Genomic DNA, 24,729 nt, shown 5'->3' on the forward strand with positions numbered 1-24,729 from the left:
GGTCGGCTGTTCGAATCCCTGGTACAGGTCTCCTAGTGAGCAGGGGGTTAGACCAGATGACCTCCAAGGTCCCTTCCAACTCTGTTACTGTTGCTAACACCAGGAAAGGACAGGTGTCCTCGGCGGTTCCCGCTAAGCAACCAGCTATGACCGCATCGCCAGGACCGCTGGAAAAAACATCACCGCCTTTTACCGAAACTGAGAAAATGGATGGATGGATGGATGGATGGATGGATGGATGGATGGATGACTCTCGGGCGAAATCAGGCCGGTTGGATTGGACCTCGTCTCACTCAAACGGATAATAATCTATTGAACTGCTAAACTTGGAGAACACACGTGTAAAGCTTTTCCTTCAGATCTTCGGTACTTAACCAGCCCAATGAAGTTGATTCATTCCTCCAGTAGTGGTGAGCAACACTCAAGCATTTCCCCGGTACTTTTAAAGAGAAAGTGAGATTAAAGTAGTTTTTGGACTGCTACAGGTAGTCCTCGATTTACAACAGTTCATTAAGTGATGGTTTGAAGTTACAACAGTGGGAAAAATGACTTACAACCTTTTTTTTTCCACGATGGTTGCAGCATCCCCACAGTTCCTGTGATCAAAATTCAATGCTTGGCACCCGCTTCGTATTTATGACCTTTGTGGTGTCCTGGGATCGTGTGATCACTTTTTGCAACTGTCTGACAAAGTGAGTCAATTTGGAAGCCAGATTCACTGAACAACCATGTCACTATTTTAACAATTGCAGCGATTCACTTAACAAGTCAGACAAATCCAATAAGAAAAAAAAGAAATAATTGGGCCCTTTCTGTCTAATCCATAAATAGGTATGTGAGAAAACATAATTATTTGCAGGTGTGAATATCTGTGACTCCCTTGGAGTTGGGAAATCTTTTGTTACAAGGCCCAATTTAATTTGTAGCTCTATATCTCCAACTAATTATTCCCATGGCCTTCCCCAAATAAGAACTGGAAACAAACTGGTTAGATCTATTTTACTTCTCACCTGAGTCTGTCAATAAGATCTAAAACAGAATCCACAAGTTCTGGATCTGCAAACACCTTACCAGGGAAAGTATATAAATATTAAACAGCAAAAAGGTAAAATTTGAGACACTCTTCTCTGTTGTAACTGCATTTGACATTTGGCCAGCACAATCATACCTGAGTCTAAGTCAGGGCTTCCCTATAATCTTGACATCACCAACAGAAGACAACTGTCACAGGAAGCGTGTATAAGCTTATCCCATAATTATGGTCTAGATCCATGATGGCGAATCTGAGCCATTTCTGAGGGCACGTGAGGCGTTGTCCTTTCAGCTCAAACGCGCATGCGTGCGCTGGCCAGTTAAACAGCATTTCAGCCTTGATGTTCAGCCACTTTTTGCCCTCCGGAGGCTTCCCTGAAGCCTCCAGAGGCCGAAAAACAAGCCAATACATAAACCGGAAGTTCGGGAACTGACTTATAATTTACGTGTTGGGCTGTTTTTTGCCCTCCGGTGGCTTCAGGGAAGCCTCTTGAAGCCTCCATAGGTAGAAGAAAAACCCAACAGGAAACCCGGAAGTCCGTTCTCGAACTTCCAGTTAGTGTGTTGGGCTGGTTTTTTGGTTTCCCTGAAGCCTCCAGAGGGAGAAAAACACCCCAATGCGCAAACTGGAAGTCCAGAAATGGGCCATTTTCAGCCTCCAGAGGGCCTCCGGGGGGTGGGGAAGGCCTTTTTGCCCTCCCCCAGGCTTCTAGAAAGAGTCTGAAGCCTGGGGAGAGCAAAAAATGGGTCCACCATGCCATTGTGTGCCAAAAGCGGGGGGGGGGGAGCCCAGGGGGTTGCGCGTGTGTGCGTGAGGGCGGGCACATAGAATTATGGGTGTGGGCACGCACACGCATCCCCCCCCACGCTCCCCATGCTTTTGGCACTCGATGGCAAAAAGGTTAGCCATCACTGGTCTAGAAGTTGAATTAAAAGTACATTTTAAATCTACAAAAACTACATGCAATGAAGATGTGCCGTGTGAATATTTATCTGCTAGAGATTGCAGAATTAGGCAGTGGTCTCTAGTAGATCTCTTGCAGCCAAAACCTGCTTGTCTGTAAGGTGTGGTTTTGGTCCATGAGTTTATGCAACTTCCTGTTTAAATGCTTTGCATTTGCTAATTAGATTTAAGAGGCGATAGAATCATGCCAGCAAATCACAGCCCTATGAGCATGGGGCTGTGGTTTGCTCACACGAGTCTATCTCCTGTTTTGAAGATTGTAACACTACTGTCACACTCCACTATTCTCAGGTGTAAGCAATGTTATTAATAACGATGAGAGAACTGGCACCTTCTGTATGCAGTATATTGGCTATTATTAATTCTACAGATAGAAAGTTTCAACTGAGGCAAGCGAATGTTTATATTAATTATGAATCTTAAGGCTGGGGAAGCTCCTTTCTTGATGAGATGAGAAACATCATATCTAATATGGTTGGTGACCTGGTGCCATCTGCTTTACGGGAGTTTTGTTGACTGGTGTCACTGATTAAAACATCCGGCTCCCACCGTAGTACATCACATATAAAGCCACAAGGATCTGCATTTGAAGTGACGATGCCTCTATTCGGCAGCTTTATCCTTGCTGTGGTATTAGACCTAATGATATAATGCTGAACCATTTGACTGCCTGGCTTATGCAGCGTTTTAAAGATTACTGCAGGACGAGAAATACAAGGACCAAGCTCTATAAATCAATGCATGGCCAGAAGAAAACATCATTATGACAGAAGGGTAACACTGGGGTTCCGATGACACCATAAATAATTTGTGGGAAAAGATCCTTAGTCCAGAGGTACTGCATGTCTAAGAAGCGCACAAGGCTGTACTGTCTAATGCTTGTTTAATCAAATGCATTGAAACTGCAAACATTTGTGCTGTATATGTCTGTTATTTGATTTATCCATCCATGAAATGTGCACAAAACGAGCCCTTCAGTATCTCTGAAAGAAGAAACTTATTTCTTTGATTTGCAGATAGCACCTGCTTCCGGCCCGAGGAAGGAAATCTCATATTTCAAAATAGAGATAATTATCTGGTGCATCTGCACAGAGAGCTTTGAGGATGGTAAATGACGTCTCATTCCTGGTGCTTCTGCAATTTATAGATGTTCTGGTGTGGCCACAGAGCCATTCTTGTAGTTTGGAGAAAAGAGTAAATACTTTTGTACTATTGCACTTTAGCGGTTTTGGGAAATGTGTCCTCACTAGGGTTGTATTGCACTTTGAATTCAGCCTCAAAAAAAAAGGTGCTTTGGAGCAGGTGAGAAATGTATTGAAAGCACATTGTCTGCAATACAAGGAAACATCTGTGCACCTTCCTGGAATCCCACCGCAGCTTTGGAGGACAGTCACGTGATCCCTTCAAATGCCACAGCTGCCTTAAGGTCCTGCACACAGGCTATTTTCCCTCTAAGGCAGGGATGTCAAACTTGCGGCCCACGGGGCCAGATGTGTCACACACTAGCCATGCCCATGCCCAGTTTAGTGAAGAGGAAAAAATTGTGATATGTCACGTGATGACTCCGTGATGACATGAGTTTGACACCCCTGCTCTAAGGTGTGTGTGTGTGCACATCAGAGGTGGTATTCAGCCAGTTCTGACCGGTTCTGGGAAACCAGTAGCAGTAAGTTGCAGTAAGAACCAGTAGCATTAAGAGCAATAAAGATGATTAGGGGACTGGAGACTAAAACGTATGAAGAACGGTTGCAGGAACTGGGTATGTTTAGCTTAAGAGAAAGAAGGACTAGGGGAGACATGATAGCAGTGTTCCAATATCTCAGGGGTTGCCACAAAGAAGAGGGAGTCAAGCTATTCTCCAAGGCACCTGAGGATAGAACAAGAAGCAATGGGTGGAAACTAATCAAGGAAAAAAGCAACTTAGAACTGAGGAGAAACTTCCTGACAGTTAGAACAATTAATCAGTAGAACAGCTTGCCTCCGGAAGTTGTGAATGCCCCAACACTGGAAGTCTTTAAGAAGATGCTGGATAGCCATTTGTCTGAAACGGTATAGGGTTTCCTGCCTAGGCAGGGGGTTGGACTAGAAGACCTCCAAGGTCCCTTCCAACTCTGCTATTGTATTGTATTAAATTTTGATTAGTTTGGAGAACATCTCTGACTGCCCCTACCCCCAATCTATTCACTGCCTCCAGAGTCCCAGCTGATTGTCTGGGTCTTCTTCTGTTGCCCTGCACAGGAGAACGGAGCTGGAAAGCAGGTTAGTGGGGTGGGGAGGGAATGGGGATTTTACAGTATCCTTCCCCTGGAATGGGGTGGAAATGGGGACTTTGCAATATTCTTCCCCTGGAGTGGGGTGAGAATGGAGATTTTGCCATATCCTTCCCTCAGGAATGGGAAGGGAATAGGGGTTTTGCAGTATCCTTCCCCTGCCACACCCACCAAGCCATGCCACACCCACCAAGCCACACCCACAGAACCGGTAGTAAAAAAAATTTGAATCCCATCACTGATGCACACATCATTCATCAAAGCTCCACAGCGCCATAGCAAGTAGAAAAAAAAATCTAATGCTGTAATTCTGTGTTGCCTGCAAAAAAGGATGGATGTATATATAACCAATGCACACTTAGTGACCAAAATTACTATGAACCTCTCCACAAGGTACTTATGATCCAGTTCTGGAGTTCTGATGGCAGGTCTTGTCTCAGCAATCACATGACTGTATTTGAAGCAGTGGAAACTGACTTGCCTTTATGGTCAGTTGCAGCATTCCACGGTCATATGATGTGATTTATGACTGGTTTTTTTTATTGCAAACCAACCTTTTTGGCTACTTTCCTGCCAAAAATACTCATAGGGATGCACTGACTCAATTAATGACCACAGCATTCACTTTACAACCATTACATTCAGTTCACAACCACAATGTTCCCTTTACAACTGCCACAAAAAAGATCATTACATTGGTCACGTCGGATACCTCAATTTATGACTGGCGTGACTCATGATGGAAATTCCAGGCTCCATCACCGTCATAATGAACTGCCTGTAACTTTAAGGACAAGCTGCAACCAAGACAATGGTCAGATAAAAGAACTGGGCAGCAAGATAATTTGAGAAACACCTCAGACATGATCTTCTCTTCTTCTCATGAAGAGAAAAGGACAGATACAGGAGGCACTTTTACACTTGAAAGATTTTGTTACTGTAACCTTATAATAAAAGTAGTCTATTCTCCCTTGGAGAGCTGGCATCAATTAATTGAAGAAGCTTTCAATTTGTTCCCTAATTTGGCCTGAGAGTTGGCGTCAAATGCACACTTGAGATCATGGAACTACAGAATTGGAATGGATCTTAGAAGTCATTTAGCATAAGCAGGTTCTGCTGAAGCAGTTCAGACAGGTGGCTCTCTGGCATTTGTGGGAAGATGGGTGCTAAAGGGGAACATTGTGTTATCCCTTTGCACTCAGGAACCTGGTCTTGTTGTATTTGGGTCTTTTCCCATGTAAGATTGAGATTGTCATGGCAACGTTTCAGCGAGGTCTCACTCGCCATCTTCAGGCTGGTGTTTTCGGCTTCGTGTTTGTGTGAGTAAAGCGTGGTCGGAGCTGCCGTCTTTCTATAAATCTTGGTGTGTGTGTGTGTGTGTGTGGAGTGCTGGCTTTGTTTCAGTAAGTGGAATGATTGGCTGTGTGGTTGTATCATGGTTGATAGATTGGTGCTGGCTGTGTGTCCGTTGTTGTTTCGTGTTGTAATGGCCTGGGTGGTAGGTGGGACTCATTTGTTGACTAGGGCTGGTTTCCAGATGTCTGGTAGGCGGGAGGTTTATTCATGTAGTGGGGGTGTTTCTCTATTTCGATGGCTTCCATAATTATTCTCTTGTTGAAGTGTTCAGTTTTGGAGATTAATTTGGTTCCTTCAAAGTTGATTTCATGTCCTGTAGCTTTAAGGTGCTGGAAAAGGGAGGAAGTTTTTTCTTTTTTTTCTTACTGCATTTTGTGTTCTGCGATGCATGCATTGATTCTCCTGTTTGTTTGTCCTATGTATGTTGCAGGGCAGATTTTGCATGGTATTTCGTAGACTCCTTGGTTTTCTAGCTGGATCTTGTCTTTGGGGTTTCTTAAGATATTGACTATTTTTTGGTCAGTGCCAAAGGCTGTCTTGATATTGTGTTTGTGGAGAATTTTGCTGATTTTATCTGTGGTGCCGTTGATGTAAGGGAGGAGGGTGATGCCGTTGTCCTGTTCTGTGTCTCGGTTCTTGGGGGGGTCCCAAGAAACACTCCCAACTTTGAATAATTTTTATTATTCAAGGAAGTTGTAAGCAGATCTCTTACTTTCTACTTGTAATAAATCTGAGGTGCTGGAATGGAACTTCAAACAGAATTAGACAAATGACCTTAGCTAGAACTCTTTGCTTTTTTCAGAGATAACTTAATTGTATGGTCCTAATAATTAAATTATTAATAATTAAAGTATTGATAATTTAATTGAATGGTCCTAATTCCATCCTCCCTTCATGCTTCTACCCATGCGCGCACACAACACACACACCCCTTTCTAATTCATGGATTACTCTTGGAGAAAATCAAGTCTATGCATAGTCAGACAGGGAGAGGCTGTTCCTTCAAGGTGACTCAAATGAATTTATGGGTAAGTGAGGTTTTCTTACAGCAGAAACTGTCATCTTGGTGTTCAAATAATTGGCAAATGTAGAAACTTGGTCTCCTTAAAAAGTATCTCTGGAGCTTTTGCTCAAAAGTTCAGGGGAATACATGGGGCTTGCTGCCCATATGACAGATCTGTTTAAGCAACCTTCTTCAGGAATGAAAACTAAGCAGTTCCTTTGATTAGAAGCAGAATGTTCTTTATTGGCCAAGTGTGATTGGACACAAAGAGTATGTCTCTCTCCAATGCATAAGCTCTCATGGGTAATACAAACAACAAAGTAATATACTAACATACCAAAAGGAGAAGGTAATAGAAGGAATGAGAAGGATAATAGTAATATAGCCCTGGGTAGGTATCCTTGGACAAAAGAAAGTGCTAGGGCAGCGATGGCGAACCTTTTTTGGCTTGCGTGCCATAAGTGGGGGGAGTGCAGGGGGGTCATGTGCGGGCGTGCCGCACCCATAATGCAATGCACGACCCCCAGTGCGCATGCGTGCACTACAGGCGCGACCCTCCCCCAGTTTTAAATGCTTTTTTTGCCCTCCCCAGGCTCCAGAGGCTTTATAGGAACCTGGGGAGGGTGAAAACAGGCTCCCCTGCTCCCCCGGACGCCCTCCGGAGGTGCAGGGAAGCCTCCGGACGGTCCCTGAAGCCTTTGGAGCACTCAAAATGACCCTCTGAGCAAACCGGAAGTCACCTGGTTTGCTCGGAGGGCCATTTTAAGCGCTCCAAAGGCTTCAGGGACCATCCGGAGGCTCCCCTGATGCCTTCGGAGTGCTCAGGGAAGCTCATGAAGCCTCCGGGGGGGGAGGCTCTTTTCGCCCTCCCCATGCTCCTATAAAGCCTCTGGAGCCTGGGGAGGGTGAAAAATGGCTTTAAAAAAGGGTGAACTCAGTTGGCCAGCGTCCGCATGTGCGCTGGCCAGCTGACAGGGCAGCGCCTCACGTGCCCTGACAAATGGCTCCACGTGCCACCTATGGCACGCGTGCCATAGGTTCGCCATCACTGATATAGGTTATTGTTTATGTTCTTGTTAGAAATAAATAAATCATTACAATGCTCAATTGCCTGATAGCCAGATTGACCAGTTTTAGGGATTACGCGTGCCATAGGTTCGCCATCACTGTGCTAGGGGAATTACTAGATGTTCAGCAGAGTGATGGCACAAGAGCTATTATTTGATTAAAGAAATATCGTGAAATGTTAAGACTTGAAGTTACATTTCACTCATATTTCAATCATCGTTTTTTATATATTGATTTAAGTTTAAAATGAGAAGATATTTGTACTTTTGTATTGAACATTGATTGTTGGCATTCTTTATGATATTGTTTTATGTACCGTATTCTTTGTTACTGAAAAATTATTCTAGGATTTTTGTGGGGGTTGAAAAAGAAAAAGAAAAATTTGATTTTGGGATTGGACAATTACGGTAGATCAGTTTTGATTAGAGAAATATGGTGAATTTCTAAAATTGCATATGCATGTTTTTTTCCCCATTTAATAATATTTTATCAGTCGGTTAAATTAAAAATGAGTTATTTGAATTGCATTATTTTTGTATGGTTCAACGTGTATTGACTTAAATTTAGAGCAAGGGGTTACTATATTGTATATTTGTATGTTTATTAGAAAAAAAATCAGAAGTTACTCATTGTATACATTATGTATTTTTTCTGTTTTTTAAAAAAATGTAAACTTTTTTTAAAATTTAAAAAAAGTTTTAATTTTTTTAAGCCTTTTAAAATTTCCCCCATTTTTATTTAGCCTCTCCAATTTTTCCCCTTTGTGTTGTTTGGGATTTTATGATATTTTTTTTGAAACCCAGTAAAAATTATTTGAAAAAAACCAAAGGGATGAGAGCTAAGCAATTCCAGGCCCCAGACCATGCCTTCTGATTGGAAGGATGAATCTCTTACATCCAGTAATGGTGTCTGGCAAATTCTGACACCTCCCTCTGTGGAAACCTAACCCCCAATTCTGTTGATCCTCTCTGCTTGTCTCACTGTCCTAAATGGATATCGCCACAGAAGCAGAATATACAATCAGCTTATTAAAAGCTCTTGCTAGTTTGTAGCTCTGTAGTAATTGAGGCTGTCCCCATCTGGGCCTTGGTTCTTCCCAGGTGTCCTGTCTCATTTTCCCCTGCTTTAATTAAAGATGAAAGGGGTTATGTTTGCCTTCCAGTGTTCAACTGCTCTTCAAAGTCTCCCCCTTCTTAGCTTCATATCTCTCTGAAGGTTCAGTCAGGTCATCAGGTGAAGTCCCTGATGGTTATGATTTAATTTTCATTCTCTCCTGGAACATTGCTGGCTGGAAAGTAAAGAACCTGGATACCAATTTCTTACATTGCATTGCTGCTTTATGTCCTTTCCCAAGAAACTTTAATTATGGATGTTCTATTTATAGCTGGACATATTAGACCATTACCTAGTGTAAAAAGCAAAAGACGGGTTGGGAGGGTTTATAATGGTTCCTACTTCCTACCAAATCCAATATTCCTCTGATTAGTTTAGAGAAATGTGCTAACACAGTCCTAGCCTTTCTTTTCCAGTTCCAGCTTTGCAATATTCTGCTTATTAACATATGCTTCCATCTACTTTGCAGACCGTCTGTCAGATCTCCTTGACAACAATTAATAATTTACTATCCCCAGATGTTCCAGTAGTTATTGCCAGCAATTTGAATGCACTTATTGAGAATAACGATGCCTCACTATGAGCTCATTTTAAATAGCATTTTTCCCCCAAAGAAGGAACTTATTATTCTCATGTTTGGCAATCCCAAGAGAATCATGGTAACACAACAGATTTGTCATTCTAAAGGGCAATGCAAGGGAAGATTTTAATGGATAATTCACTTTTTGAATAGGAATCAGTGTGACTGATTTCATACTGATTTCACACATGCCCATGCCTGCCTAATAACTCATTTTTTAAACTTGCCTTGGGCAATCATTTCCCTTTAATCTGTCTGCTGGACTCTGAAGCAAATACCAAGTTCCTGGATGAATCACATTAACTTTTTATTCAAACATAAAACAGTGTGTTCAGAGCAACAACGAACATTTTTGTTCTCTTGATCGTGTATCCCTCCTTCGATCTCTCTCCCAAATCTGCCTTGCACACTCCTCCAATTATTCATACATTATTACACTGTTATCCTTATTCTCTGCGCTCCTCTATCAAGATAACTTCAGTATGTCTTAGTCTCTAATTATTATCTAAACTCTAGTTTGATAATAATCGTATCAAACAAAAAAAGAGAGCCAATGAACACTTTTTCACTTAAAAACATTCACTGGGCACATTCCAGGTATTTATATAGCAAAAGGAGACCCACAAAATCAAGAGGAAGGGGAACTGTGAAAGAGGAGTGAGGAATCTCAACTGCAACTGCTAAATTTGAGAAATCTTTCTGATTTTGATGATTAGTCAGCAACTCCCTTAATGATAGAGACACTGATCCTCTCTGCCAAATATCCACAGATTCTTGGTAGAACTATTTCCAGAATCTTCTTACAACTGAATAAAGGAATCAGTAAACGAGTACTGCTGCTATTTCATTTTAGTTTCTAAAATTCTGTAATCTATTGTCCTTTTCCTGGTATTAAATCTGACTAATGAGATTCTGTGTGAATCTTGCTTCCCTGGTTATACACTGCCTAAGGAGTGTAGGGGTTGAGACCTCAGTGGAGCTCATTTCCATATAATTGGCCTCTGAATCAGAGTTGAAAAGTGATCTGGCTGTGGTTGCATCATTAGTGCTTGGATTGTTAGGACATTGACAATTATGCAGTTGTGTCCTTTTGGAATGGCCTGAATATTGCTGAATGGTACCCATATTGCTGTCAAGGTTTCTGAGTAGGAAATGAAGATGGTGCGTGACTGCTGAGTTTCCTTACTTCTGCAAGACCTTATACGTATAATTCTAACTCTTCACACTTGCCAGACCATAATGTTTGCGGAAACTGCTGGAATTCAGCAAAGCCGTTTCCAGATTGTTTGCTGGATCATGAGCTCGTTTCCTAGGAAACATTATCTCCAAGGTCACTTTGAAGAGAAAGCAAGGAAGCTTTTCCTGTTCATCATGGCTTCATTACACAATTGTTAAACACTCTGGTGGTTTTCACTTTGTAGATATGATGATTGAACCTTAGTGGAAGAGTACATCACACTCTCTCAAACACCTGCTCTGTCTTTTTTCCCCAGTTCTCTTCTCTGTCTTTACAATACAATAGTAGAGTTGGAAGGGACCTTGGAGGTCTTCTAGTCCAACCCCCTGCCTAGGCAGGAAACCCTATACCGTTTCAGACAAATGGCTATCCAACATCTTCTTAAAGACTTCCAGTGTTGGGGCATTCACAACTTCTAGAGGCAAGCTGTTCCACTGATTAATTGTTCTAACTGTCAGGAAGTTTCTCCTCAGTTCTAAGTTGCTTCTCTCCTTGATTAGTTTCCACCCATTGCTTCTTGTTCTACCCTCAGGTGCCTTGGAGAATAGTTTGACTCCCTCTTCTTTGTGGCAACCCCTGAGATATTGGAACACTGCTATCATGTCTCCCCTATTCCTTCTTTCTCTTAAGCTAGACATACCTAGTTCCTGCAACCGTTCTTCATATGTTTTAGTCTCCAGTCCCCTAATCATCTTTGTTGCTCTTCTCTGCACTCTTTCTAGAGTCTCCACATCTTTTTTACATCGTGGTGACCTGAACTGAATGCAGTATTCCAAGTGTGACCTTACCAAGGCATTATAAAGTGGTATTAACACTTCATGTGATCTTGATTCTATGTCTCTGTTGATGCAGCCTAGAACTGTGTTGGCTTTTTTGGCAGCTGCTGCACACTGCTGGCTCATATTTAAATGGTTGTCCACTAGGACTCCAAGATCCCTTTCACAGTTACTACTACTGAGCAAGGTATCATCTATACTGTACCTGTGCATTCCATTTTTGTTGCCTAAATGTAGAACCTTACTCTTTTCACCATTGAATTTCTTGTTTGCTGCAGTGTCTTTTCTTCTTGTTTGCTGCAGTGTCTTTTGGGACTTGTAATATGAAAGTACACAAACCATGTTCCAGCCCAACTAGGTACACCAGACTTAGAAACCAATGGCAAATAGGTCAGAACCACTTTTATTGTAACAGCTGTAGTAACAGAATCTTGCCAATCTGAATGTGCTTCTCCCTCCTTCTATTTATCTTTGTGTGAACTATGTCCGAGACCTTTTCTCAAATTGTTTTGTTGGCCTGGCCCAAAGTCCCCTTTGTCTGACCATTGCCTGGGTAGCAGTTCTTCCTCCTGCCCTTCATCCCCCTTGACCTCCACACCATGACAGTGCCTGTCATGTGGATTACAGTAGATATTTGAAGTCCCCGAGTCATCATTTTCCATGTAAGCGCTGCCTCTAGATATTATTATTCAACCTGGCTACAGTTCATGGACCTTGGACTTCTAGTAAAAGAAAAACAAATAAAGTAGAAACTGGCAACTACCTGATTTTGTAGCTTCTCTAACCCTGTGAATGTCAACTATTGTCTTGGGATTTGCAGTTGATGAACAGGAAGAGATATTTGACTTCACTTCCTACCTGGTCCCTTTAAATAGCTATTTTTAAAGATTTTTTTAACCCTGCCTTCATTATTTTTGTAAATAATTTAAGGCAGCGAACATACCTAATACCTTCCTCCTCCTCCTATTTTTCCCACAACAATCCTGTGAGGTCAGCCTGGCTATGTCAAATAGAGTCACATGCATACATCGTATTAAGGCAGGGGTGTCCAAACTTGGGAACTTTAAGACTTGTGGACTTCAACTCCCAGAATTCCCCAGCCAGCCAAGCTGGCTGGGGAATTCTGGGAGTTGAAGTCCACAAGTCTTAAAGTTCCCAAGTTTGGACACCCCTGTATTAAGGTATAGTTTATTTGCTTTGCTTACAGAGCCAACTGTAGTTTGTTCAATAAACCAGAACCAAAGAAACCATGGCACAGTACAATATACAAACCCTGTTTTAAGTGTGAATTATAAGTTTTCTTCTGAGAAAGGCTAAATTAAATTTATTTCTGCAACTCACTTTTTCAGATGTCTGATATGTCTTCCTTTTCTCATCCACTTTAGCTGGAGAAACAAACAAATTCCTGACTAAAAAAAGGCAGTTTAAGGATCCAGAAGTTATACAGCCATATGTGTGTAGCGAAGACTCCTTTTTTATGCTATATCATTCAATAGGAGCAAAATAAATGAACATCAGTTAACCCAAGTCCTAATTTTGGATAGCAGATTGTTCCAGAATGCAACAATACCTTCAAATTCCCCTTATTTTGAATGTTTAAACTCATTTTAAAGCTTACATTTAGCAGACTGAAGTTACAGTAAAACAGATTGCTTTAATGTCTTTTGCCCAAAGCCAAAAAACCCCAAAACATATCAAATCAAATCAAACTTTTATTACGGTCAAAGCATAAACAACAGCAAGAGAAGACGGGAATAGGGTTAGGAAACCTTGACTTCATTCTGATATTGTATTGTACAGCACAGCACCACCTAGTGATTAAGTTTTGTAATGGCCCTGTTCCTTACAGTCTCTTTTGTTCGGTTTCTTGATAGGGCTTATACATGTACAGCAGCTCTTTGGACTGAAGTGGGTGTGACCTAAGCACAGTAACATAGAATAATTACTATTGGTAATTTGGACATTATACATCTGTTGATGCAAGAAAAATGTATTTGCCTTCTTTGGAGCCTCATGACACCGCTATCTCATACTTGGCTTGCGGTAAAGATTTCACTTGTTTCTGTTACGCTGACATGAGATACTTCCTCTCTTCTCTCCCTTTTATTACAAAGCAACACTGCCTCCATTCTTCCTTTATTAATTTTTCTTCTGCCTTTTTAAAAGCTATTTTTAATAATTCAGTGGTGGGATGCACTACATTCTCTAATGGCTTTATCATGCTCTCTGAGAGGGAATGCTATTTTTTTCCTCGCTGATCATGCAGTTCTGTGCATATTTGTCTAGAATTAATTGTGCACAGAAGATTTGTGGAACATAGGACACTTTCACAAGGAATCCGGTTCAAACGTCTGATTCTGCAATGTCCGTGTATCTGTGTCCTGGGTCAATTTATTTCTCATTGAATTTCAGTGTATTTGAATAATAAGAACAACAACAACTTCTTGAATACTAATTTGCCATATGCAAGAATTTGTGTCTCATCTAGCAATTGTTTTAATGGGAAAATATTTTGATGTCTATGCAGCTCCTTCCCTCCCAAAAACATATTGACTTTTTTTAAAAAAATAGGCTTTGGATTTATTAGGCTGTGTATATAAACTGTTTCATACATATTCACAATAAGTCACAATTGTGTCAAATGATAAACTGTACCTTTTCAAAAATAGTTTTATAATTTTATTAATGAATTATAACAAGCAAAAATAATAGGTGATAACATAGTAAGAAACCACATGCATAATAGTGATTCAAGTAAATGGAATATAAGGGGGAAAATCTGGAGAAAAAGGATTCATATGACAACAATATAAAGTTAATTCATTCCTTAAACATATGGTATCTAGACTATATAGAAATAGTCCACCTTTTCATTTTTAGAAAAGATGGATTAGTTTATCATTGTTTGAGATGAATGTGTTTAGTTATGTCACAGAGCAAGCTCTGTTCTGTCCATTGTAACGCAAATTGTGTTGCCTTTTTCTGTAAATGCATGAGCAATTTATTATTTCTATTTTCTATGAAGCAGAAGTGAGATCTCGTTTTTTTCTTTTTCTCTATAAATTGCGGCAACTCAGAGTGGAGGCAAGATTCATTTTTCTTGCCATGTACATCTGAACTAGACTGTGTTGTTTCTCTGTGTCATATATGTGGATATATGCATAATTTTGTATTTATTTCTGAAGATGGAGGACAGGCAGCAACGGCTGTAAAGAGTTCTCCCAAAAGTAAATTAGTAATTAGTAAATTAGTTTTTCTTTTTTTAAAAAAAATATAAGTATTTATTTCTTTGTGTATTCATTTGTTTATTTATTTAGTCATATTAATGTAGTATATATTGGAGGTGGTGACCCTTTGAGAGCTGTATGCAACAAAATTTCATTTTAATGTATGCCGATTAGTGTACATTTAAAGGGACAATATGTCAGCCTCTGCTTCGCTTGCTATCGGCTGCCATAGAAAAGGAGAGGTGGGGCATGGTATTTGTGAAGAGAATTGTATGGTACTGGAAGAGTTATGTAGAAGGGAGTTTTGTTCTCACCATCTTCTGCGCATGCTGATGGCCGATGTTTGGTCTTGGTCAAGGCCAACCATCTCGCATACCAACCTGATGAGGCCTTTTGAAGATGCACTCCATATGACACCTTAGGGAGTTGCAGATTGGACACTGGGCTAGGGTAACTGGAGGAAGGGGGCTGGATAATCATTTGATATGTACTTGTTCGCGCCTTTTTGGCTCAGATTTTGCTTTCCTTTTCGCTACTTTCAATTTATATCTAGTAAAAGTACTTTATCTCTATTCAAATGGAGTTGAGGTTTTTCTTTCTTGGATATTGAAGGAGGCATGCCTGGCATTAAAGTTATTCTGAGTTTTCTAAGTCTAATATGATTTGGGGGGGGGTTGCTCCTTGTTCATAGTGTTTTGAGGGGAGAAGGCATAAAGACTTTCATGTGAAGATGACCACGGATTGGCATTAATTTAGTTCTGGGACATCCCTAGATTTCATTTCATTTCATTTTATTTACATTTCACACTTATTATTTTATAAAAGCTTAAGGTGGTGGACATATCCTCCTTCTTCCTACTTTCCCCATAACAACAAGCTTGTGAGATGAGTTGGCCTGAAAATATTCTTGATGAATGCATTTTATTCTCCTTATGCACACTGAGAGCATATGCACCAAAGACAAATTTCTTGTATGCCTAATCACACTTGGCCAATAAAGAATTCTATTCTATTCTATTCTATTCTATTCTATTCTATTCTATTCTATTCTATTATTCTATTCTATTTTACTGGCCAAAGGTCACCCAGCCAGCTTTCGTGCTTAAGGTGGGACTAGAACTCACAGCTTTCTGCTTTCTAGCTGGTGCCTTCATCACTAAGCTTCAAACATGCTGAAAGGCACTTGGAAACTTTTATGCGACAAACCTGAAACTGAATGCACACACACACACCCATAAATCTTTTAGTGGTCTGAGATCCCACTTAAAATTTGAGGAAAGGGTGCAAAAACACACAGGCATGCCACAAAGTGAATGGAATGGAACTTAACATGCTGCCACAGTGAAGACTTTCTGTTTTCCCCATTTTAGGTTGGACATGGGTTTTTTTTTTAATATACTATGCTAAGTTAATTTTTAAGAATTATGCAGCAGTTTCAATATTTCCCACCTCTAAACAGTAGAAAACACACCGATTTTTAGCAGTTGTGTCAGTAGCTTCATTAAAGGCTCCAACAGGAGCATTTGCAGTTACAATCAAAAATGTCAAGATGTCAGTCACAATCATCCCATCAAAGTTCTGCACATTTAAAAAAAGGATGGGGCTATGTTGGCATGTTGCAGCCAACGTCTTGAGTTTTTTAGACCACTGCCAGAGATACTCCAGGGATCACAGATGAAGGTATCAGATGAGCAGAGTTTGTTCAGACACACATACACAAACAAATACGCATCAGAATAAATGATTTAAATCTTTCATTGGAGTTTTACATTTTGTTTATGAAATCAGTTTGGATTTCTTTAGCATAATATACGGTAAAACCTATAAATGTAAGGATTGTATAGCTTCCATAATTGATGCCGGTTCTGTTGTTCTTAGCTCTGATTCTTTCCCTTTGCAGGCTACCTTTCAATTTTCTCATCCTTCAGTCCATACACCACAAAAAAACCCCTCAAAATATCCATTAGGATATGTTGCTAAATGATCAGTATCCCCTACTATTTATATTCAGTCACATGCTGGCTGAGGAATTCAAGGAGTCCAAGTCCTCACTTTATTTAGATATTTATTTATTATTTTTTACATGTAAGTCAAGGTGTATTCAACATATTTCCATCCCCCTATTTTCCCCACACCCCCTGCCCTGTGAGGTGAGTTGGGGCTGAGTGACTGACTCAAGGTCACCCATCAGACTTTCATGTTGGTTTTGAACTCACGGCCTTCCACTTTCTAGCCTGATGCCTTAACCACTAGACCAAAGTGACTCTTAAACTTGCTAAGGTTGAGAAATGCTGCTCTGCATTTATTCTATATTATTGCTTCCATGGATGCCCATAATAAACCTGGAAGTCCGCAGGCAGCTATAAAAGCAATAACCTTCTCCTTATTTTTTTTCTCCAAAAACATGCTGAGAGCGGTTATATACTGAGTATAGAGATATAATACAGTAGGACTTTCTCATCCTTTCACCAACAGATTATTAGCATTATTATTTTTCTAATACAAACATTGGAAATAAATGTATTAATTTTAGCATAGATCTACTTATTTTTGTTTTGTTCACTGTTAATTTTGCACTGCTATTCGGGTTTCACAATTTGCTGCCTGCCAATCTAGAGACATGCCATTAGAGGGCAGGTTGACCTCATTCTTGAGCCCAGCTAAGTGGGGAAAACCTCTTACTTGCAGAATTAAGCAACAAGATCAATTAAAAAATGATCTTTCTAGCTTTAATTTTTGGGATAAAGAGGGCAGTCTGCTTCATTCTTTTATTTTGGCCCGAGCCTATAAAATATTTGGCCTTATTTGGCCACTACATTGTCTGCCTGAAGAACTTTGTGTGAGGGCTTCTTGTATTTTTAGAATAGCTTAATCAAAAACAATTAGAGATAAAAAAAATAGAATTAGCATCAAAACAAAAAACCAAGTTATTTTAAAGTACATTTTAAAATATCTTGCAAAAAAAGGAAAATTTGTCAGTTGGGGAAGAATTATCATTGGATATTAGAATAATGTCAGATTAAAGGTACAGGAGAAAAAGAAACATGTTTATTTTAATGTCAGATTGACCACTTTCTGTTTATTTTGGTATCTACTGCCTATAACAGGATATTTGTTGCTTTATTGTAAAGTCAACCACAAAATAATTTATTTTTCCATAGAAATAAGATGATGAAGCTTTCAATAATGTCTTTCCTTCGACATAGTAGCAAATATGTTCTGTTCAGGTTAGGCGCAATATTTTGTAATGTGTATAGCTGGGCTGCTTTGTATCCTACGTATTCCCAAACCAAGACTATGGTATATGAAATATGCAATGCTTTTCTTGAAGTGAAGTGACTTTGAACAGAATATTTTCAAACTGCTTTGGACTCAGCATTAGCTGAGGAGAAAATCTCACCAGAGAATGACATAAAAAAAGAAACAAGAGCTTAAATAAATGCTTCCAGGGACAGATATACATAAATAGACTCTATGTAATTTGACTTAGATCCTTTCTCATATCATTCAATAATCAATATGGTTTTGTAACCAAGCAAACTTGCAACAAGAAATAGTAACTTATCTGACTCATGTCTCCAAACAGCATCAATCTTCCTGTATAAATTTCTATAGAAGTCCAAGGATGAACACTTTCAGTAATGTCTAAGAGATTGCAATTTTGGAAAGTCTGACATGAAGGTATAGCAATAGCAATAGCAGATTTATATACCGCTTCACAGAGCTTTACAGAGTGGTTTACAGAGTCAGCATATTGCCCTCAACAATCTGAGTCCTCATTTGACCAACCTTGGAAGGATGGAAGGCTGAGTCAACCTTGAGCCTGGTGAGATTTGAACTGCCAAACTGCAGCTAGCAGTCAGATGAAGTAGCCTGCAGTACTACACTCTAACCACTGCACCACCACACATATGTTTTAAAGTTGCGAAGTTTGAAGAGCCCTGTTTTAAATTCTATTTCAACTCTTGTAGTCTTCTTGATAGAGGCCAAAATGTATGTTGGCACACACAAACACTTTCGGTACTGGTAAAAAAAACATTCCAGTGGGAAATGAAGGTGATAGAACTTTTCACCCTATTCTAAACAAAGCAAAACCTAATAAATTGGTTACCAAATGATACATAATTGTCTATGTATAAACTTGCAACATTATATGATTTTATGACTTGGTCTCTAATTAGTTGAGATTCCTCATGTGACTAGCCAGAGTTAGATTTTCCCATCTTCACTGGTTTTTGAGTATACTGCCAATCAGACTTATAGTATTTCACCTATGCTTCAGAAAACTGGGTATTAGTGTTCCGTTGAAGCCTGCCACATGTTTTCATTCTGCAGAAGTTTTTTTTACTAATATTTCTCATCATATTTTTTTCCATGCAAACAAAGGCAAAAGTCACAACAACAGCAAGAGACAAGCTTCAAAGAAAACTTTGATCTTTACTCCAAGTCTGCTAAGTTATTAAAGACTCATCTCCATTTGTCAAGTTACACTTCATCCATGAACAATGTTGTTATGAAGACGTTATTCTCTTTTATACACACACAGAGAGAATACTAATAGTATGCAATGCCTACTTTGTCCTTTGAATGTCATGAACATTTGCCTCCAAGCATTATATATTGCTGTAATCCCTAAAACTGGTCAATCTGGCTTCAGGCAATTGAGCATTGTAATGATTTATTTATTTCTAACAAGAACATAAACAATAACCTATATCAGTGATGGCGAACCTATGGCACGCGTGCCATAGGTGGCACGTGGAGCCATTTGTCAGGGCACATGAGGCGCTGCCCTGTCAGCTGGCCAGCGCGCATGTGCGCACTGGCCAGCTGATTTCACCCTTTTTAAAAGCCATTTTTTACCCTCCCCAGGCTCCAGAGGCTTTATAGGAGCCTGGGGAGGGCGAAAAGAACCTCCCTCGCCCCCCACGGAGGCCCTCTGGAGGCTTCAGGGACCGTCCGGAGGGTTCCTTGAAGCCTTCGGAACGCTTAAAACGACCCTCCGAGCAATCCGGAAGTGACTTCCGGTTTGCTCGGAGGGTCGTTTTGAGCACTCCAAATGCGTCAGGGAAGCCTCCGGACGGTCCTTGAAGCCTTCAGAGCGCTCAAAACGATCCTCCGAGCAAACCTATATTGAACAATGGATGATGATCTCACTTGCTAGATTCCTAGAACTATTATTTGGAGAAAGGATAAGGAAGAGAGAATAACACGACATGTTTCTTTGAATTACTGTAACTGCAAAGCGTCATGTCATTAATTGGATGGATTTATAATTGTAGTCTCAAGCTGGCCAAAAAGACACCACTACTGAATAACATTAAAACACATGGTCTGGAATTTTTTCCACCAAACATTAAAACCGTCTAGTGTCATCGGCCTGGCATTGAGAAGATGATGATTGTCAGCTCATATGTGGGGACATTTGTTTGCTACGTCCTTCCTCTCTGTTGAGGACAGTTGCTTTGTCTCTACATTCTTCAGAGGTTCTCTCATCACCGCAGAAACAAGATCAGCGTGGGCTTCTGTTGTTGTTCCAGTTGCTGGATTGAAGCCAGCATGTCAACTTCTGAATGGAGTGGACTGGTTTATAAGCGGCTTCCTCTTCCACTCTGGAGAGATAAAACACTCAGTTTAAATTCCAACCCTGTCTGGGAAAGTGTGGCCAAACAAAGAGGCAGACGGCCAAATTAGACATGACCATGGAAGAAAACTGATCTCCCAATTTGTTTTAAACTGAAAAAGAGCCAGAGAAAGCGGCCAATGTGAATGGAAGAGCAGGGGTGGGGATGGGGGCAGGAAGACTGTTTCATTCCTTCCACTTTGGTCATTTTGTGTTTCAACCAGACAAAAGAACCCTATATTTTTTTCTTCTTACAAAGGAAAGAATGGAGATTTGATACATCACAGACATAATAATAAAAGACGGAGCAGATTTGCACCATGTTCATATGGGTAGCTTCTCATTAAAACACTGTATGAATCTTCTTCACCATTTCTTATTTGACCGTCATCTTTTCCATATTTTTCCAGATAAGGGATGCTGATATACAATATATTACAGAAGTGAGTACACCCCCTCACATATTTAAGTATATCTTTTCATATGAAACACTGAAGTAATGACACTTGGCTACAAGGTAAAGTAGTGAGCATACAGCTTGTATAACTGTGTAAATGTGCTGTTCCCTCAAATAACACAACACACAGCCATTAATGTCTAAACCACTGAACAGATATACATAAATGTGTATAGTGTATGTATATATACCAGGGGTTGTACCACAAACATATATTTGTGGTACAACTGATAAGGAGGAGAGCCTGTGGCTTAGTGGCTAAGACTCCTGCCTAATATATAATACAGCCCAGGTTCAAATCCCAGTAAGGGTATGGCTAGCTGATGAGAGCTAATTAGCTCGAAATAGATCTATACTAGTCTCCCTTTATTTATTTATCAGTACAAATACAACATACATACATACATACATACATACATACATACACACACACACACATGTATGTATGTATGTATGTATGTATGTATGTATGTATGTATGTATGTATGTATTTGTGTTACAACCCCTGGTATGCCTAAATATGGGAGGAAAGTCACTACTCCCTCATTTCTGTCCTTCGGCTTATCACAGAAGACCATACAGGCAGAAAACCATATTTTTATTTTTAATGTTGCCTTTTTATATTTGTGTTGTATTTGTACTGATAAGTAAATAAAGGGAGACTAGTATAGATCTATTTCGAGCTAACTAGCTCTCATCAGTTAGCCATACCCTTACTGGGATTTGAACCTGGGCTGTATTATTCTTAGGCAGAAGTCTTAGCCACTAAGCCACAGGCTCGCCTCCTTATCAGTTGAGCCAGGGAAATAGGTATGTATTTGTGTTACAACCCCTGGTATGCCTAAATATGGGAGGAAGGTCACTACTCCCTCATTTCTGTCCTTCGGCTTATCACAGAAGACCATGCAGGCAGAAAACCATATTGTGTCAACTGTTTGTCATCATTTTAAGCCTTTTCACACAGTGACCGAGAGCATCATTCAGTTCTTACTGTGGTGACATGTTTTCCTTTGGAATAGAATGTATTACTGTAGTGACATGCTGTCCTGTGAAATAGGAGAATGCTATTTCCATGTTTAGAACTAGTTAATCAAATGCATATAAACATGTGAACATTCCAGGGGAATATAGGTCGCCAATTTCCTATAGATCTTCCTCCCCAGAGTTAATATAATACACTGTTATTTTCTAGTACTAATCTAGTCTGGACTGGTCAAATGTCCAAAGCAGAGTTGGAGGTGCTATGGCATTTTCTAGGCATGGTGCTTTGGGGACTTAAGAATCAACAGTCAAATATTTTGAACCAATCTGTTTAAAATATAAACTATAAATCAAGAGCGGGAGGGACAATGGGTCAATTGTTGACCCTGAAGATGACATAGGTGTAGCCATGTTTTACTGTAGCCTATATAATCTTTTTCTATTAGGTTTTAGGTTTGCAGTAACTGAATTTAGTAAATATCTCAGGTTCGCCACTTTCTAACTGTTGACGGGGGTATAAAGATAAAAGGGGGAATGTTATGTCTAGGTGGCATTCCTTTTCTGTGGGAAGAGAGATGATGCCTGCAGCTAGCCGAAGGTGAAGTTTGGAGCCCCCAGCTTGATGGACTGAGAGTTGATTGGAGATTGTGACTTGGGGGGGGGGTTTTCAAATTTTTGCTTTTATTGAGTGTAATTCCGGATCCGGTTAGAGTCAGAATTACACCGAATCCTTGCCAATTTAATGTGTTCCTAAAAAATGGATTTGAAAAGGAAGATGGATGCCTTGGACTTCAGTTTTTGGGACATGTTATTTGGGGGCTTGACATTAATGTCATTTGGTCAGGTTGGTGTCCATGACATTGCTTCAAGATGCCAGTATCTCCTCCTATTTTTCTCCAGCCCCCTTTCTACCCAACTCTGATATGTTCTGTTCTGTCAGTTTCATTATGCGAACTGGAGCTCCATCAACTCCTATGTCCTACCTTCTTTGGTTGGGAACAGTGTGTTTGAAGAGCAGTAAGAATGTTTTGATTCTCAACAGGGGTGCTACAACAGAGGCACGTTGAGTACTTGCACAGTAAATTTAGTTTCAACGCTTCATACTCTACATTTTTCCCCTACAGGGAACCTGTGAAGTGTACACCATTTCAGGCAATGCTAGATTTCTTTGGTCAAGTAACAACAAAATCACCTCCTTAAACAAAATAGCCCACTTCAAATGCAGCCAGGTAGTTTAAGCTGCATCAATAAATCATACTGCCAAATTGGGGGTCATGAAAGGGCCTTTGCTATTCTGGGATTCAATTGCTTACAGTATTTTGCAGTCAAAATGCTGGTTATTGATTTTGTTGGAAGAATTTATACCTAACATAAGGAGATGCTATTCTTGACATGCTCTGCCTTTTATCACACAGCTTAGTGTTCACAGTGTGTGTATGTAGACAAGAGACTGAGATGGATTATAGCACCAGTCACAGCTTCAGCAAAAAAAAAAAAAAGTTTAGCAAAAAAATCAGAACATGACTTTCAGCTTACAGGTGATACCGTATTTTTCGGAGTATAAGACGCACCAAGGTTTTGAAGAGGCAAATTGAAACCTCCATAGAATGGCCCATTTTTCTCAAAAACGGGCCCGTTTTCCCCCCCAAAAAAGAGGGCAGCATAGCCTTTAGGAGCCTTGCAGAGTGTTCCTGGGGGCCAGGGGGGGGGGACGACAAAATGAGCAAAAAAATTGCCCTGTTTTTCGCTCATTTCTGCCCTCCCCAGCCCCAAGGAGCACTCTGCAAGGCTCCTAAAGGTTCTGAATGGCCATTTTGGTGAAGGGGGCGGGGTTTTGGGAGGCAAAAAATGATGTATCCAGTGTATAAGACGCACCCAGATTTTCAGCCTCTTTTTTGAGGGGAAAAAGGTGTGTCTTATACTCTGAAAAATACAGTACTTGATTTATGGTCACAATTGACACCAGAATTTCTGTTGCTTACTAATGTGGTTGTTAAGTGAATTGTGTCTGATCTTACAGCCCTTTTTTTGCCATGGTTTTAGTAAGTTTATAGATCTTTTTTCGTTGATGCATTTCTATGTGTTGACTTTGGATGCCACTTCTATGTCCCCAGGGAAAAAACTCTGTATTGTGAAATGATTTTCCCTGTCTACTATTAATTGGTGCAGGTTAATTAGTTTAAGTGAAGGAAGCAGATTAGCAATCTTGGCAACATTGCATGGACTTTGTTTACATTGGGATTCCCACAGGGGTGGAAAATGGCAACACGATTTTCTCCACACATTTTAAAAAGTCCTGGGACTGTCTCAAATTTTAAGAAAGCCTGTTCCTTACCATATTGCCTATTCCCGTGAGAACTGGGCAGGGTCCAAGGGTGCACAAGCGCTTCTGACTTTCAAGCCTGCAGTAGGGATTCTTATTAGACACCCGTGTGGAAATCCCAATGCCACAGGTGGTTGAGCAGGCAGACCATTCAGTGCTCCAGTTTTCACACAAACTGGGGAAAGCCATCCCAGTTAACCTTTCTGGAACAAAAACGGGGGGGGGGGGGGGAGAAGAAAGGGTGGGTATTAAAAATTGGCACACATAGTCATAACAGCTTCCGGAGACATAAATTGGCTACAACTACAGCAAGTTATAGAACCTACTGGTAAGAACAAGCCAAACTTCAGGGCATCAGTTTTCAAGGACTAGATTGATTAACTGGTGCAGTTTTAGGGGAAATCAAAATTGTGATTTCAACCTGGCTTAGGAATTGTTAAGTCAGTATATTTTTATTTCATGATTCAGTATACCAAACTACAGGCATACTGTTGAATTCTATATAACTTAAATTTATGAACAAAATGCACCTTACAAATAATAACATTACCTCTATAACCATTTTGTGGGACCAGCTGTTCATTTTTAGTGGTCTAGACATTTAACATAACATAGATACCAGTTGCCTAAGAACCATGGGGGCCTCACAGGGTCTTAAAATGGTACGGAGAGCCATATGAAGTCCATGGAACACAGTTACCTGTCCTACACCTATAAGA

General features: G+C 40.2%; 1 protein-coding gene across 2 annotated transcripts in view; it reads right to left on the reverse strand.

The window, feature by feature from the left end:
• Window positions 1-19,696: 19,696 nt before the first annotated feature.
• CCN5 (cellular communication network factor 5) overlaps window positions 19,697-24,729 on the reverse strand; it is a 46,704-nt gene continuing 41,671 nt past the window's right edge. The window contains exons 4-5 of one of the 2 annotated variants that reach the window (XM_081947011.1): window positions 24,023-24,213; window positions 19,697-20,238 (exon numbers count right to left, since the gene is read on the reverse strand). In XM_081947011.1, coding sequence (XP_081803137.1) covers window positions 20,215-20,238; window positions 24,023-24,213 — 215 coding nt within the window. In that variant the 3' untranslated portion in view covers window positions 19,697-20,214. The remainder of the gene's footprint in view (window positions 20,239-24,022; window positions 24,214-24,729) is intronic. The other variant, XM_081947012.1, reaches the window with a different exon arrangement.

The sequence above is a fragment of the Natrix helvetica genome (genome assembly GCF_964273705.1).
Source record: "Natrix helvetica genome assembly, chromosome: 3".
NCBI lineage: Eukaryota > Metazoa > Chordata > Lepidosauria > Squamata > Natricidae > Natrix > Natrix helvetica.